This window comes from Lytechinus pictus, chromosome 9 (genome assembly GCF_037042905.1).
Source record: "Lytechinus pictus isolate F3 Inbred chromosome 9, Lp3.0, whole genome shotgun sequence".
Taxonomy (NCBI): Eukaryota; Metazoa; Echinodermata; class Echinoidea; order Temnopleuroida; family Toxopneustidae; genus Lytechinus; species Lytechinus pictus.
This window is the reverse complement of record NC_087253.1, coordinates 13,338,882-13,354,406: the sequence shown is the minus strand read 5'-3', so window position 1 is coordinate 13,354,406 and position 15,525 is coordinate 13,338,882. Positions and strand designations below refer to the sequence as shown.

At 39.6% G+C, this 15,525-nt stretch overlaps 1 protein-coding gene across 1 annotated transcript; it reads right to left on the bottom strand.

The window, feature by feature from the left end:
* Nucleotides 1–9,065: 9,065 nt before the first annotated feature.
* Nucleotides 9,066–12,564, bottom strand: LOC135155405 (uncharacterized). The gene is made up of 2 exons (XM_064104318.1): nt 12,373–12,564; nt 9,066–10,220 (listed from the first exon to the last, which is right to left on the bottom strand). Exons 1-2 carry the CDS (start codon nt 12,432–12,434, stop codon nt 9,161–9,163), a joined length of 1,122 nt encoding a protein of 373 aa, XP_063960388.1. The 5' UTR covers nt 12,435–12,564; the 3' UTR covers nt 9,066–9,160.
* Between the last annotated feature and the right edge of the window lie 2,961 nt (nt 12,565–15,525).

Below are 15,525 nucleotides of genomic sequence, written 5' to 3'. Positions count from 1 at the left end.
CAGCAATAGGGTTTAATTTATGTTTGGTCTAGGTGTGGGTTTAGGGTTTAATCCAGGATTGAAGTTGGTCAGACCATTATGGTGTGGAATTCACAGCAGAGCAATTGTCGCCAGAGCAAATGTCATCGAACCAATCTACGTACTAGTCCCGGGGGGGGGGGCCACTTACATTGACGAGTGGATACCATGCGCGACCAAAAAAACATGTAAAAAGGATGTCTTTTTCACAATAGGGCACGTTACGTACGTAACATGATAAGGGTGTCAAAAACACTAAAATAATGAAAAAAAGGGTATCTATTTCGCTAGGAAAATTACGTGTTTAGGGTCGAATTTGCGGGGATGATAAAACAAAATTAAAATGTTTTATAAGGATGTCCTTTTCGCCCCAACACTTCGTGTTTAGAGTCCGATTTGCGCGAGGTGTAAAAGGTGGGGTCGTACTAAACCAAATAAGGTAAAGCCGACGACCGAAGGACCCGTAACAATAAAACATTCCTGTACTTGTTTAGGGGTTCATTTCAGGGAATATTTGCAAAGAGTTTCGTTTTGTTTCCAATACTTGTTAAGGGTAGGGTTTCACACGCCAATACTTGTTAAGAGGTGCATTTTCAGAATATGGAAATTACATGTTTAGGGTGCTTTTCGAGACCCCATGGTCGCGCATGGTATCCACTCGTGAATGGAAGTGGCCCCCCCCCCCCCGGGGTACTAGTACTGTAAATGGCAGGATAGATGTTGTTCTTGAGAGCTATTCACAACTTTCAAGTACTATAAAATCATGACCACATACACTACATAACTTTTTAGAAGCACTTGCCCAGTTGGTCAATAGTAGTCTACAAGCACAGACTCAAACTTGACACTAACCAATGACACCATGTCTTGAATAAAGACTAGACTCCACTCTCTGTGGTAGAGGCAGCCACAATACATGTACACAGTGAATCTAGTCTCACTACTTCAGACTCTTTTTTATGCACTATGTGCATCACAAAAACCAAGGTCTGTGCCTGCACACTAAGGGCCCATTTCTCAACACTGTCTTGAATAAGTCTTTAAGCTTCTTGACTAAATCAGAGACAATGAGCTACTTGCCCATTTCTCAACACCGTCATAAGTCTTTTAAGTTCTTCACTAAATCGGAGACAGTGAGCTACTTCTCCACAATAATTGTAGTTTTATCATAATTTTGCTTGACTAAGGCTACAGAATCCTGGAATGTTTTGTTGATTTCAAGACTCTGGAATATTTAAACCTGAGCTACTGAATTATGTCATTCCCAATTTCCGAAGGTTTTAGGTTTGTAAGTACTAGAATGAATTGGGTTTACCTGATGACATGAATACTGTCCAACTTTGCCAAAAGGAAGCAAGTGACACATCAGTCAAATTTGAGCTATTGTCGTTTCTGAAACACCCTTTGTACATGCATGTTGTACGTTCAGGCAAAATTTGGGGAGGAAATAGATATTGAAGAAAATATGCTGTTAAATCGCATTGATGTCGATGTAAATGACGAACACACATTGCTCATTTACGACAAATGATACTTTTTAACAGTGCTTCCTTTTTTCGAAAGTACAGCAGCATTTTCCTCTAAGCAGTGATAAATCCAAATTATTGACATGATTAAAGCATAATTCTAAAGCATCATACTTCATGAGAAGTTTGGCACATGGTGCCATACACATAGTATTAAATAAGCAGATTTTATCAAAATTTCCAATGACTTTGGAAGACCTAATTGGCCATCATGATAAAAAAATTGTTTTGTACAATGTTTAAAGTTCTGTTACAGAATAATTTTCATTCATAAAATGGAATAATACACTAAGCATATTTTGATATTCTTAATAAAAGGTTATACATTGTACACAATTTCTGTGTACAACTTATTTAAAAAAGATTAAAGATGTGCAGTAATTTAGAAAATCAATACCTTGAAAACTACTATAAAATAATTATTCACAAAAAACACCATTCATATAATGATACAATACTACGTTCATTGACCCTAAATGATATTTGACTTTGATCATGTGACCTTAGACTGATCAGTGATACTTGATTACCCCTATGTCTACATTTCATAAACTATATCCATAAAATGATCTTTGAAAGATTCCATGGTGGAGAGAATATTGGAGGTTTTTACGGTAAACACCATGTATGTAGTCCTGAAAGGATTGTTTGTTATTCTTTCTAGATTGTATGTTAGCTCTGAAAAGAACTATTTACGACTTTTCGACCAGCGTGTTCTGGTCGTCATCAGGAATGATGATCTGATTGAAAACTTGGGTTTATAACCAGGTCGGTTATAAAGAAGTAGTTAAGTCTGAGCCAGTAGGAAAGCAGGAATGAAGAGGTAATTAAAGATGAACCAATAGGAAAGCAGGAGGATGGTGATTGGTCAATAGATAATTGGTAACTAAGTGAAAATTTGTCATAGATTTTGACATACTAATCAGAAAGTCGGCTTATCGGTTTAAACCTTTTCCCTCTTTTTCTCCTTTTTTTCTTGGTCAAGAAACTTCTTTTCTGTTTTTTTCGGGGGGGGGGGGGTATAGCTCCCAAGTATCCCCCAGTGATTCTGAGATAAATACATTGAAATAAAATGGATACAGCAGGATAAAAAAAAAAAATTTAGCTCACAATATATAGAGATTAGATCCCTTAGGTACAAAATACAATGTACATGATATGGCACATGAAATATGAAGTAAATACATCTCTATGATGAAAATGATATGTAGAAGCTAATTCTACGTAGTAATGAATTCCATTAATTTAAACTCATAACAAACATTTAAAATGTTTCCAATTAACTTAAATAAAAAAGAAAGCTCTCATTTCTTTTCTGAAAATACATAAAGGCACACACTATGCATACAAGAAACATAAATTCAATAATAAACATTTCTACACAAAGCAACTGCATTAATTTGGCGAAAGTCAATTTTAGCAACAACAAAAATCAAGCAGGTAACGTAAACAGAATATATTACTATACTTAAAATTTACATTTTGCGATTTGCAATATCATCTTTAAGATTCATTGCAAAACATAAGAATCACATAAAAACACAATTTCAGTAGAAAAAGCATTTCAGTTTACGACAACATCATGATCAGCCAGGTAGAAAAAAAACTTATGTTAACCTAGAATATTTATATGCAAACATGAATACAAATCACACTTGAATGTACATAAAGTATTGTAATCAGGGATAGATTATGATGTACATCATTACATCATACATGTATAATAATCGCTGCATTAAAACAAGGCATAAGCGAATTGTGTCTTGCCCACTTATGAAAATAACCAGAAATATGGAGATTTGCGAGGGCACGCAAGAGAATTGTATCAACATTTCATTGTGAAATCACTGGGATGGAATAACATTTGTCATAAGAGTCTTGCATGTAAACTTTAATGTTGACCTCAAAATGAACTTTGACCTTACCATGTGACCTCTGAACACAACATGGAGGTCTCATAGGTACAGCTACAACCCAAGTTTGGTTTAAAAGTGACTTACAGATTTTGCAGAGTTATGTGTCATAACATTGACCTCAAAATGACCTTTGACTTTACCATGTGACCTCTGATTGTGCTATGACATGCAGGTCTCTTCAATAAATCTACAACCCAAGTTTGAGTAAAAAGTGGCTTACGGCTGCGGAGTTACAGTATGTGTCATAAGAGTGTCTTGCTTGTAAACTTTAACGCTGAAGTGAAAATGACCTTTGACTTTACCAGTCACCTCCGACTGCAGCATTACATGCAGGTACCCTAATTACATCTACCATCCAAGTTTTATTGAAAATTGACTTACGGTTGCAGAGTTATGTGTCATAGGAGAGTCTTGCATGCAAATTTTAACATTGACCTGAAAATGACCTTTGACCTTAACATGTGACCTGACTGCGGCATAAGATGCAGGTCCCCTAAGTATATCTACCATCCAAGTTTGGTTGAAAAGTGACTTAAAGTTGCTGAGTTATGTGTCATAATGTTTGTGATGGACGGACGACATTTGGATCCCTATAAAGCAGGGGTTCTCAAACTACGGCCCGCGAGTCTGCTGGGTTTTTTAATTACTTTTAAAGTCACAATATGAAACATACATGTAGCTCAGTATGATTACATTGTGTATCCATGTAGACCTAATGGTAATTAAAAGTAATGGCAGTCAAATTAATTTGACTTTCAAAGTTTAGTGGAGTCTTTTCTGTCTGTTCGATCTACTTTCTTATTAGATGACCAATGCTGTTCTCACCATGTTTGGATCTACATACAGGTGCGAAAGTGTATTTTCCACAATGAACATTTTGTAAGAACTAACTCATACCGAAGTACATGTACCCTGACAGGAGCCGCGAAACGGTTTTCAAAGGGGGGGGGGGTGGCTGGCCATGGAAAAAAATCACAATCATATGGTAATTTTTACGTTTTTGAACATGGTTTTGAAAAAAAAGGGGGGAGGTGGCTAAAGCATCCACCCCCCCCCCCGACCCGTGAATAATTGCACCAGTGCCATCGTCTGGCAATTACACCTTTTGTGCCAAGGTTCAAGCAACTTGTTGCTGACAGACAGTGTCACTTTTCCCATATTGAAAGTGACTAGGAGACTGACATCCTTGTTAGAGTCTACAACAGACATGCTCTATTATTCAATCTACTTTGACTACAAAATATATTGATACTTCAAGACATTGTCTGTCTCCCCAATACCAGGTATGTATAGGTACAATCTAGATTCCTTTTAACAAAGTTCTACAATTTTGTTATCATTAATATTGACTCTCGCTGTATTTTGAAATCTTCTCATTCTGCCTGCGTTCCATATGAAACTTTTATAAATTTGTTGGATTAAATGCTCCCGAAATAAGGACCAGATTGCACAAGAGAGCATCTCGGAGTATCCACTTCACCCTGGCCCTTTCAGGTTTACTTGGGAGTCTCATCTGACTCTTCAAAGAAAAAGTTTGAGAACCCCTGCTATAAAGTCTCACCTTCACCTCTGGCAGGCGAGACAAAAAATGAAGGCATACATGACCCATGTACATGTCAATAAAAACATGCATAATACAGTGCACAAGATTACATACATGTTGTAGTCACATACAAGAAGGGACCACAGAGGGATGGGGGCAGGCTTAATTGTAACTCCTAAAGGTAAAAAGAAATCTGAAATTAATAATAAAGGGATATAACTTCTGAAGGTTTCCATGGCAATGAGAAAAAGTGTAGAGGTTTGCATGGTATACCATGCATGTATTCTTTTGTGGGCATGAGTTGGTCCTGGAAAGGACCACCCAAACTCATTGTTTTGATAAGTGCGTTCTATTCCTCTGCAGGGGAAATATTCAGGAGAAGACAACATTGTTCTCCTGCTTTCTCCTGAACAAGACAAGAACACGATTGTCAAACACATCAAGTTTGGGTGGTGCTTTTTCAAGTCCAATACATGGTCTATCATGAAAATAAAGGGATTTGTTCTAAATATTTAAAGGGGAAGTTCACCCTAAAGAAAACTTTGTTGGAAAAATTGCAGAAAAAATAGTGAAAAATATTGGTGAAGGTTTGAGGAAAATCCGTTAAAGAGTAAGAAAGTTATTAGAGTTCAAAGTTTTTGATTTGTGACGTCATAAACGAGCAGCTGCCCCATGTGTTATGTAATATAAAATGCATGAATTTCAAATTTTGTATGGTTCCTGATGACTTAATTTTGTTTTCTATTCATGATCGGGTGTGAAATGATTTGTCTATTGATATACAAAAGCTACAGTGAAAAACATTTTCAATTTTCTGAGAAAATGACATTTCATTGATTTTTTACCATTCGCTATGTAGGAATGCTGCTCGCATATGACATCACAAATCAAATAATTGAAATTCTAATAACTTTTTAAGCATTTGATGAATTTTTCTCAAACCTTCTGCAATATTTTTTATTGTTTCTTCTGCTATTTTTACAATAAATTTTTTGTAAGGGTGAACTTCCCCTTTAAAGGACCTCAATGTCTCATAATGGATATAAACATAGTGAATCGACCATACATTGACCACCTTCAGTGAACCCCCCTGCGTGCAAAGTATTGGCATCTGTCTGTCTCGAGAGACAATAGAGTTTGCGCTGGTAGTTTCTTATTTCTTTTACTTCCTAATTCATAGAGTGCAGCTCCTGCGATGACTAAATAGTCCAATCCTTGAGAAGCAGGTCTTGTTGCAGTTGCTGCATACAAATGTCACTTGTGGCTGAGCTGTTGGAGCCATGGCTATCTGTCGTCTTAGTTGTCTTTTCTCCTCCCATTGATCTACTCTTCTCTGTTCGCTCCTTTGGATGCCCATCTTCACAGCATGTCTCCATTTGGGACGATTTGCAGCTAGGGCTTCCCAGTTTGCAGTGTTGATTTCACTGGTCTTCATATCCCTCTTGCACACATCCTTGAAGCGGAGGACAGGTCTTCCAACAGCCCTGGTCCCGGTCGCTAGCTCTCCGTACAATATGTCTTTTGGAATACGGCCGTCATCCATTCTAGTGACATGCCCAAGCCATCTCAGTCGTCGTTGTGTTAGATGAGCATAGATGGTTGTCATTCCTCCCTTCTTGAGGACATCCTTGTTTGGGATGTAGTCCTGCCATTTGATGTTCAGGATTCGTCTCAGACAGCGGAGATGGAAAACGTTTAGACGACGCTCCTGGCGTGCATACAAGGTCCATGACTCACTGCCATACAGGAGAGTGCTGAGCACACAGGCCTGATAGATCTTCATTTTTGTGTTGGTGGTTAGTGAAGTGTTCTCCCAGGCCCGCTTTGAGAGTTTAGACATCATAGTTGCTGCTTTGCCAATGCGTACGTTGAGCTCGGGATCGAGAGAGAGTTTGCTGGAAATCATGGAGCCGAGGTAGGTGAAGTTTTCAACCACTTGAAGGGTGTAATTTCCAATGGAGATATCTGGAACACTCCGTACATCCTGGCCCATGATGTTTGTTTTCTTGAGGCTGATGGTGAGGCCAAAGTCTTCACAAGCTTCTGAAAAGCAGTCAATCAGTCTCTGAAGGCCTTCCTCTGATTGGGATGACAGAGCAACATCATCAGCAAACAGCATGTCTCTAATCAGGATTTTCCTCACTTTCGTCTTAGCCCGAAGTCGTGCAAGATTGAGTAGTTTTCCATCGCTTCTTGTGTGTAGGTACACACCGTCCTTAGATGATCTGAAGGCGTGTGAAAGCAGCACAGAAAAGAAGATCCCAAAGAGCGTAGGGGCAAGCACACATCCCTGCTTGACTCCATTCTTGATTGGGAATGGGGCAGAAGTAGAGCCGTCATACTGGATGGTGCCCTGCATATCATCATGGAATGATACAATCAGTTGAAGCAGTGTGGGAGGGCATCCTATCTTCTGAAGCAAATTGAAGAGAACCTTTCTGCTGACTAGGTCAAAGGCCTTGGTAAGGTCGATGAACGCAATGTACAATGGCTGTCTCTGTTCACGGCTTTTCTCCTGCAATTGGCGAATGGAGAATATCATGTCAATGGTTGATCTTCCAGCCCGAAATCCACACTGTGATTCTGGGTACACACGGGCTGCAAGCAAATGCAGTCTGTTCAGGATCACTCGGGCGAATGTCTTTCCAACAGTGCTTAGGAGGGAGATTCCGCGATAGTTGTTACAATCACTGCGATCCCCTTTGTTCTTGTATAAAGTAATGATGTTGGCATCGCGCATATCATGCGGAATTGTTCCCTCTTTCCAGCATTGACAGAGCAGTTCATGGAGGTGGCGTAGAAGATCAGTGTCCTTTCCGGCTTTGATTAGGTCTGGGGGTATACCGTCTTTTCCTGGAGCCTTGCCGGAGGTCAGGGAGTTCACGGCTTTTGTAAGCTCTTCTAAGGAGGGTACAGTATCAAGATCTTCCATGACAGGTAAGCTTTCGATGCTCTCAATTGTAGCTTCGTTGACCATCACCTCACGCGAGTAAAGCTCTTCATAATGCTCAACCCATCTCTCCATTTGAAGCTTCTTGTCTGTAATGATCTCCCCAGTAGTTGATTTGAGATGTGATGTCTTTTTTATGGTTGGCCCAAAGATCTTCTTTATGCCTGCGTACATACCGCGGGTGTTGCCGTTATCTGCAGCAAGCTGGATGCTCTGACATAGGCCTAACCAGTAGTCATTGGCACAGCGTCTAGCAACCCGTTTGACATCCGTCCTCGCCTTTCTAAGGGCTGTGAGCGTCTTCACAGATGGATCACTCTTGTACTTAGCGAGTGCTGCTCGTTTTGCTTCAATGACAGGCTCCAACTCTGTGATTCCAGCTATGAACCAGTCTGGGTTCTGCTTTTCTCTCTTGCCGAATACTTCCATGGCTGAGTGATGGATTGCATCGCGAATGTGATTCCATCTTTCTTCAGCAGTAGCAGAAGGATAGTCCTGGAGGGCCTGTTCGATGGAGTCGGCGAAGAGATCCTGCAGGTCACGACTTGATATGTTTGCAGTGTTAATGCGTGGGCGAGCTTTCTGCTTTGAGCGATGTATGCGCTTGGGCTGAAGGCGCACCCTGCTGGCAACCAGTGAATGGTCTGTGTCACAATCCGCACTGTGGTAACTTCGGGTAACTTGGACACTGTTCAAGGATGAGTTTCGTGTGATGACAAGGTCTAGCTGGTGCCAGTGATGAGATCTGGGATGTCTCCAGGATACCTTGTGGCATGGTTTTGTGGAAAAAAACGTGTTGGTGATGCAGAGGTTGTGGTAAGAGCAGACTTCCAACAACCTTTGACCGTTTTGCCCCTGCGTGCAAACACATTGCATATTGCATATATGTATGCTAAGTTGGGCCAATTAAAGACAGTGCACATAGTGAACGGTAAGCATTGATTGATTGATTGCACAAGATAAATTTACCAGCCTAGATGAGCAATTTTGAATTTTTCAAAAGTCTCAAAAGGTTTGAATTTGATAGATAAAATTTCATATCAAGGAAATTCATTTCTTTATCGCTGGCTGATTTTTTGTTTGGTGAAATCTTGCTATTTCACTTGCCCGGATGTTCCCGCCGAAAAATCACCAACAGGCAAATGTAAATAAAAAAGAGAAAAAGAAACTGGTACGTGTCAGGCCTAATTAGTTCAAACTTAACCTTTTAATACCTTTTCTGCAAACATTTTGCGCTTGGAATGTTGTCGGCCTGTATTTTTTCAAAGATTAGATTGATAAAAATGACCCCATCCTTCACAAATGGACTATCATTCTCTTCTAACTTTCTCATGGGAAATAAGGTAAGGAATTCAGTGCCACATACACCCATTCGTAAATCCTGTTCTTCCTGAATGGAATCGGCAACGTTGCGAAAGTGCAGGAGATGCACTCTACAATGGTACTTGCTATGAGCCGATTCCGCAGCAGTGCACTCGGATATATGAGAGACGACTAGCCTCAACCGTAATTCATTCAGGAAAAACTTTGCCCGAAAGCATCCCCCGCATTTAGTTTTAATGATTGTGGAAGAGATGAATTCCTTCTTATTTCTTTTAAGTTCTAAGAAGGGAATCTTCCATGGCTCGACACCTGCAGATGCTACTACCTTATCATTTTCAAGGGCCGTAATCCTCTGAATCAGCATGTCATTAACCTTACCATGATGTCGACTTTCATTCTTTAACGACTGTATTTCAGTCATAGACTTCGAGTGCTGGTTTACAGCTGCTACCCGATGTTTCCTTTGAATGTCTTCTAACTTTTTAATTCCCTCGGTATTAGCTATCGAAGCATCCGTCACCCAATTGACGGAAGACATGATCTCTTCCGGGGTACTACTACTACTAGCAAATGGCCTAGATGTTCCCACAGGGTTGGGTGTGTCCTCCTCTTGGAGATCCCCAGCAACGGAGTGTACCTCAGCCTGGTCGTTCCCATCTGCATCATCTCCTTCTTGCAGACAAAGCTCCGCTACCTCCTCTACAACCTCCTGACAATTAATAGGCGAAGCCGGAAGAGGGTCTTTGACGCAAGGAACGGGACTGGCGCTTCTCATGTTCAGTGCCTCTGGTGGATTTGGGTTGCTGTTCTTCTTTGGGGTACTTGTCCGAGGCGGACAGGTGTCATCCTCTAGATCTTGGTGGGTTTCAGCCGGACGATTGGCTCCTTGGTCTACTGCTTCGATAGATCCTTCTGAATCCTGCTTGGCTTCCATCTGCAATACTCTGTAAAATCATTGGGTGGTATTCAGATGATCAAACATAGGTTTACCCCTAGTCTAAACTAGAACTTTAAACCACACCTCTATGGAACGACAGCATCATAATATCGCTTCCATTATCATGGCAATCATAATGTACCAATTAATAATTGGTTAAACTTCAGTATATTCTTATTTTCCTATCCTTCTTATTCTACAACTCGATAAGTTTTGACAACTTTTTGCAGCAGGATATTAATAAAGAATAATTTTTACTTGGTGAATAATTTCACAACTGGGATTCCATAAAGGAGTTGTCTCACAGTTTGACTAAAGTAAACCATGGCTCTCAGAATTACCACCCACTTAAGTTTGTTTAAGAGAGAAGGAACCTCATTGGTTCACAGTTCAGCATGCTTTCTCTAAAATACAATAAAATATGATATGATAAGCTGCTTAAAATTACAAGGAGAAGGTATTCATCATATTGTGAGTAATTTTAAAAAAATCACAAAAATCATAAACAGATTACAGCACTAGAAAAGAGCCTGTAAGACATTTGTGTTAAGAATGATTGAGAAATCCACTTTAATTTTCACTCAAAATTACTTCTATCTCTTTAAAAATTTATACAAACTAGAATAATATTAACTTTTGAAAAATAGCAAAATAATCTTAAAACAAAATTCATACATTAATTTGATTGATATTTTCGGAAGAGTTTAAAGCCGTTAGGCCATACACAGATTTCTTTTTAAGAATCCGGTTTGCATACATTAGTTGTGTCTACATCAGGCAAGCAAAATAAAAGTGTATTACCCCTCAATATTTGTGCACCAGTGGTAAAAAGTTTCAGAGGTTAAGTTAAAAAAACAAGTGGAATGCCTCTGGCCGTCTCACCTGCATCACGCGATTCAATATAGCAGCAGTGCTGATTTTGAAAACTACTATAACTCGCACAAGATGTTCAGTGATACTTGGTTACTCTTATTTCCACGTTTTATGAACTAGACCAATACACTTATAGAGATATGATGGCAATTCAACAAATACCCCCAATGTGACCAAAGTTCTTTGACCTTACATGACCTTTGACCTTGATCATGTGACCTGAAACTCGCACAGGATGTTCAGTGATACTTGATTACTATTATGTCCAAGTTTTATGAACTAGACCAACACACTTTCAAATTTATGGCTGTAATTCAACAAATACCCCAATTTGGCCAAAGTTCATTGACCCTAAATGACCTTGATCATGTGACCTGAAACTTGCTCAGGATGTTCAGTAATACTTGATTACTATTATGTCCAAGTTTCATGAATCAGATCCATAAACTTTCAAAGTTATGATGGTAATTCAACAGATACCCCCAATTCGGCCAAAGTTCATTGACCCTAAATGACCTTTGACCTTGGTCATGTGATGTGAAACTCATGCAGGATGTTCAGTGATACTTGATTAACCTTATGTATAAGTTTTATGAACTAGGTCCATATATTTTCTAAGTTATGATGACATTTCAAAAACTTAACCTTAGGTTAAGATTTTGATGTTGATTCCCCCAACATGGTCTAAGTTCATTGACCCTAAATGACCTTTGACCTTGGTCATGTGACATGAAACTCAGGCAGGATGTTCAGTAATACTTGATTAACCTTATGGCCAAGTTTCATGAACTAGGTCCATATACTTTCTAAGTTATGCTGTCATTTCAAAAACTTAACCTCAGGTTAAGATTTGGTGTTGACGCCGCCGCCGCCGTCGGAAAAGCGGCGCCTATAGTCTCACTCTGCTATGCAGGTGAGACAAAAACTGTAATGAGGCAAACTATGACTTCCTCTACAGAAAGATAGCAAGATCCAGCTTGCCTTGATAGTGATAGTGTGCCCATTCATCACCGGCCACATTACTGACTTCGTTCTCGTGAAGGCACTAGAATGATTTGCTGTCCCAATTACAAATTCACCGTAGATCATGTACTTCTGTACGTTGAATCGTTTAAAAGACATTTGGAAACATACTTATTTTTGTTGAAGCGTTATTGTAATATTGGAGAGCAATTTGTGTATGTAAAGTGCATCTAGAGCAATTTTGATTATTCATGCGCTATATTTATCATTATTATTACTAATTACTTGCTTACTATTATTACTGAAGAACAAAATACCGGTACCTTTCTTTAGCAGTGGCTTGCCTCTCACAGCTCTGTAGAAACTGCTCCATTAATTCTGTCATCTGCACACTCAAAGATTTTTTTTTAATTCGGTCTGGTAAGCCTATGATCCCACAGGAACTTACTGATAAAGCCAAGGCAACTTTAAAAGGGTGGCTATGAGTATGAAGCAGCTATGAGAGGTATCATTCCTGACTCGAGGATATTATCTGCAGTAAAAGAAGAATATTTATATTTTAGACAAGAGAATTAAAGGGGAAGAAGAGGGGGGGGGGCTTTAATTTTGAGCACATTTTTATGTTGGGCTTTAATTTTGAGCACATTTTTATGTGGGCCCTTTATTGTGGAAAGTAAAGTTGGTCTGATCTGTCAGTGTCAACTAACAATCTCTCGTTTTTATTTTAAAAAAAATATTTAATTAAATGAATTTAATTTACTTTAGACCTACACCTGGTCTTTAGAATAAATTCTAGACCTAGAGCCAAGTTATATGATGAACAGCTACTACTAGTCTCTGACAGTGCAAGAAAAAATCAAGCACAAGTCAGAGCCAAAGTTTAGTTTTTTACTAACCCAGAGAGCTCCCGCCCGCACAGCGGGCGGGAGCCCAGAAGCTTACCGTGTATTTTACCATTGTCACCGGACTAGGGTGATTTATGGTCTAAATATTTCTCCAAATGAATTGTGAAAACGGAAAGTATACAATTACCACGATTATATGGATGAAGGTCTAACGAGTGGCAGATTCCTGACATCTGGGCACAGTCTGGAACCTCAAAAAAACGAAAAGTTCTCTCCTTCTACCCAGTCTCGATCGGCCATTTTGTTACGATTTTTAACAAAAATGGCCGATCGAGACGGGGTAGAAGGAGAGAACTTTTCGTTTTTTTGAGGTTCCAGACTGTGCCCAGATGTCAGGAATCTGCCACTCGTTAGACCTTCATCCATATAATCGTGGTAATTGTATACTTTCTGTTTTCACAATTCATTTGGAGAAATATTTAGACCATAAATCACCCTAGTCCGGTGACAATGGTAAAATACACGGTAAGCTTCTGGGCTCCCGCCCGCTGTGCGGGCGGGAGCTCTCTGGGTTAGTTTTTTACCAACCTTATTATATTTCACCACACCAAGGGACTGGGGCTGGGCGTCATCTCATTCTCAATCAATGATGACGATCCTCCTAGACTAGAACCTAGCTAAAGTTGGCATACTAACGTAACGATAGACAGTTGGTAAAAACGAGTATACCAGGCATCATTCTTCTGACGATGGAGATTTGTAATGTGAACATAATCTACATTCTTCTTCTTTCCGTTCGTTCCAAAGGCGAAGTCGTGCGAGCTCGAGCAATTAAGCTGCGTGCTGAAACATCGACGACATCCGACTCATCTACAGTATGCCAATGCGCAGCTCACACACACCGTACCGCGCACCTGCACCGGCATCATCTACTGTATATATCAGGGGAATCCCCATGTAATATATCATTGCCAATTTGTTTTTAAAAAATAGATTATTTAATTTAAACGAAAAAAATATTCATAATTTGTTATTAAATAAACGATTATATTTTTCAAACTATATTTTACATGTAAATAATATGAATTATCATTATTTTTATTTTTCAAAGGCCGTATTATATCTAAAAGTTTGAATAATTATGACGAAGGACTCGATGGCACTATCCCCCACACCACGCGCGAAAATCAAAATAAACAGTCGATCTCCAAAGGCCATCAACAGTACTTAGTCTTAGCGTGACAGCTAGGAAAAAGGGAGAAAGAAAGAGAGGGAAAGGAAACGTAAAGGAAGCTAGATAAAGAGGATTCGAGAATAAAGGGAAAAGAAAGGACGAAAGAATGGAAACGGAAGAAAGCCGGGGAAAAGAAGTACGTGAGCACGAACAGCTAGATTATATCAAAATAACAATAAATGTGTGAGAAAAGCCCGGAGAAAAGCGAAAATCAATTTAGAGATTGCAAAATGGAACAGAAAAGGCGAGGGAAATAGGTAAGAAGAAAGGGAAATGAGAATATCTAGAATGAGGTAGAAGTCTATGTCAAAATTAACTGGGGACCAATCGGGTTTTATCTGCATGGGTTCATCTGGTTGCCATATGGGTCCCAGATTTATCCATTATGGGGCCCACATGCCCCATTATGCCTTAATAGCACCCGGCCGGGTTCGCAAATGAGTCCCGCGTGTACGTGTTGGCCATCTGGGTCCTATATTATATAGAGCCCCATGCCCCCATGCACGCGTACGTGGTTTCAATTAAGATTGTGTTTTCATCTCCCACGTGGGCCCCACAAAGGCATGGGCCGCCGGTAAAGGGGAGGAGGGTGTGGGGTGCGACACCCCCCCCCCCCGCCTTCTCCGGATAATGGGCGTGAGGGGGAAAATTAGAGGAAAGAAAGAAAAAAAGAGGGGCAAAGAGATATGAAAAAACTAAATGAGAATAAAAGAGTAAATAAAAGAAGGAAAAAAATAAAAAGAGAAAGGGACAAGGCCGGTAGATGAGGCTTTGAACAGGTAAACCAGTTTGTCGGCGTAGTCAAAGATGCGGAGTCTGAGATGTTGGAATAATGATAAATTGTTATACGCAAGCGCAGGGCCGGATGTTGTCACTGTTGGCTGTTGAATGACAAACTGTCGGGTCACATGCACTGAGATGTTCCAACTGCTCCAGACATAGGCGGATTCAGGGGGCCCGAGGGGCCCGCCCCCTCCCCCCCCCCCCTATTGGCGGAGCAAAAAAAGGGGGGGGGGAGAAAGAAAAAAAAAGAAAAAGAAAGGTGAAAAAAAGGAAAAAAAGAGGAAGACGAATGAATAAGATGAGGGAAAGATTTGGCAAATAATACTAAAAAAGTCTTTCATGTCACAATATAAAATTCGCTCGCGCTTCGCGCTCGCATTGCCTTTTAAGTGATTTACATAGCTTGCTCAATATATGGAGTCTAAAATGTCAAATTTTGAAGTCATATATACAAAACTTTCATTATTTTGTTTGATTTACAAATTGATTTTTAAAATGTGCTCTGTAAAATTTCTGTTTTATGGTCTAAATACTAACATTTTCATCAAAATGTATATCCCACTTTAATTTTGTATCGATATGCATTGCCTTGGTACAAAGTAAGATTGTTTAAT

Coding starts and splice junctions, on each gene's coding strand:
- LOC135155405 (XM_064104318.1), bottom strand. CDS start 12,434: ATGACAGAATTAATGGAGCAGTTTCTACAGAGCTGTGAGAGGCAAGCC. Junction 10,221..12,372: donor CAAGCCACTGCTAAAGAAAG/GTACCGGTATTT, acceptor ATGATTTTACAG/AGTATTGCAGATGGAAGCCA.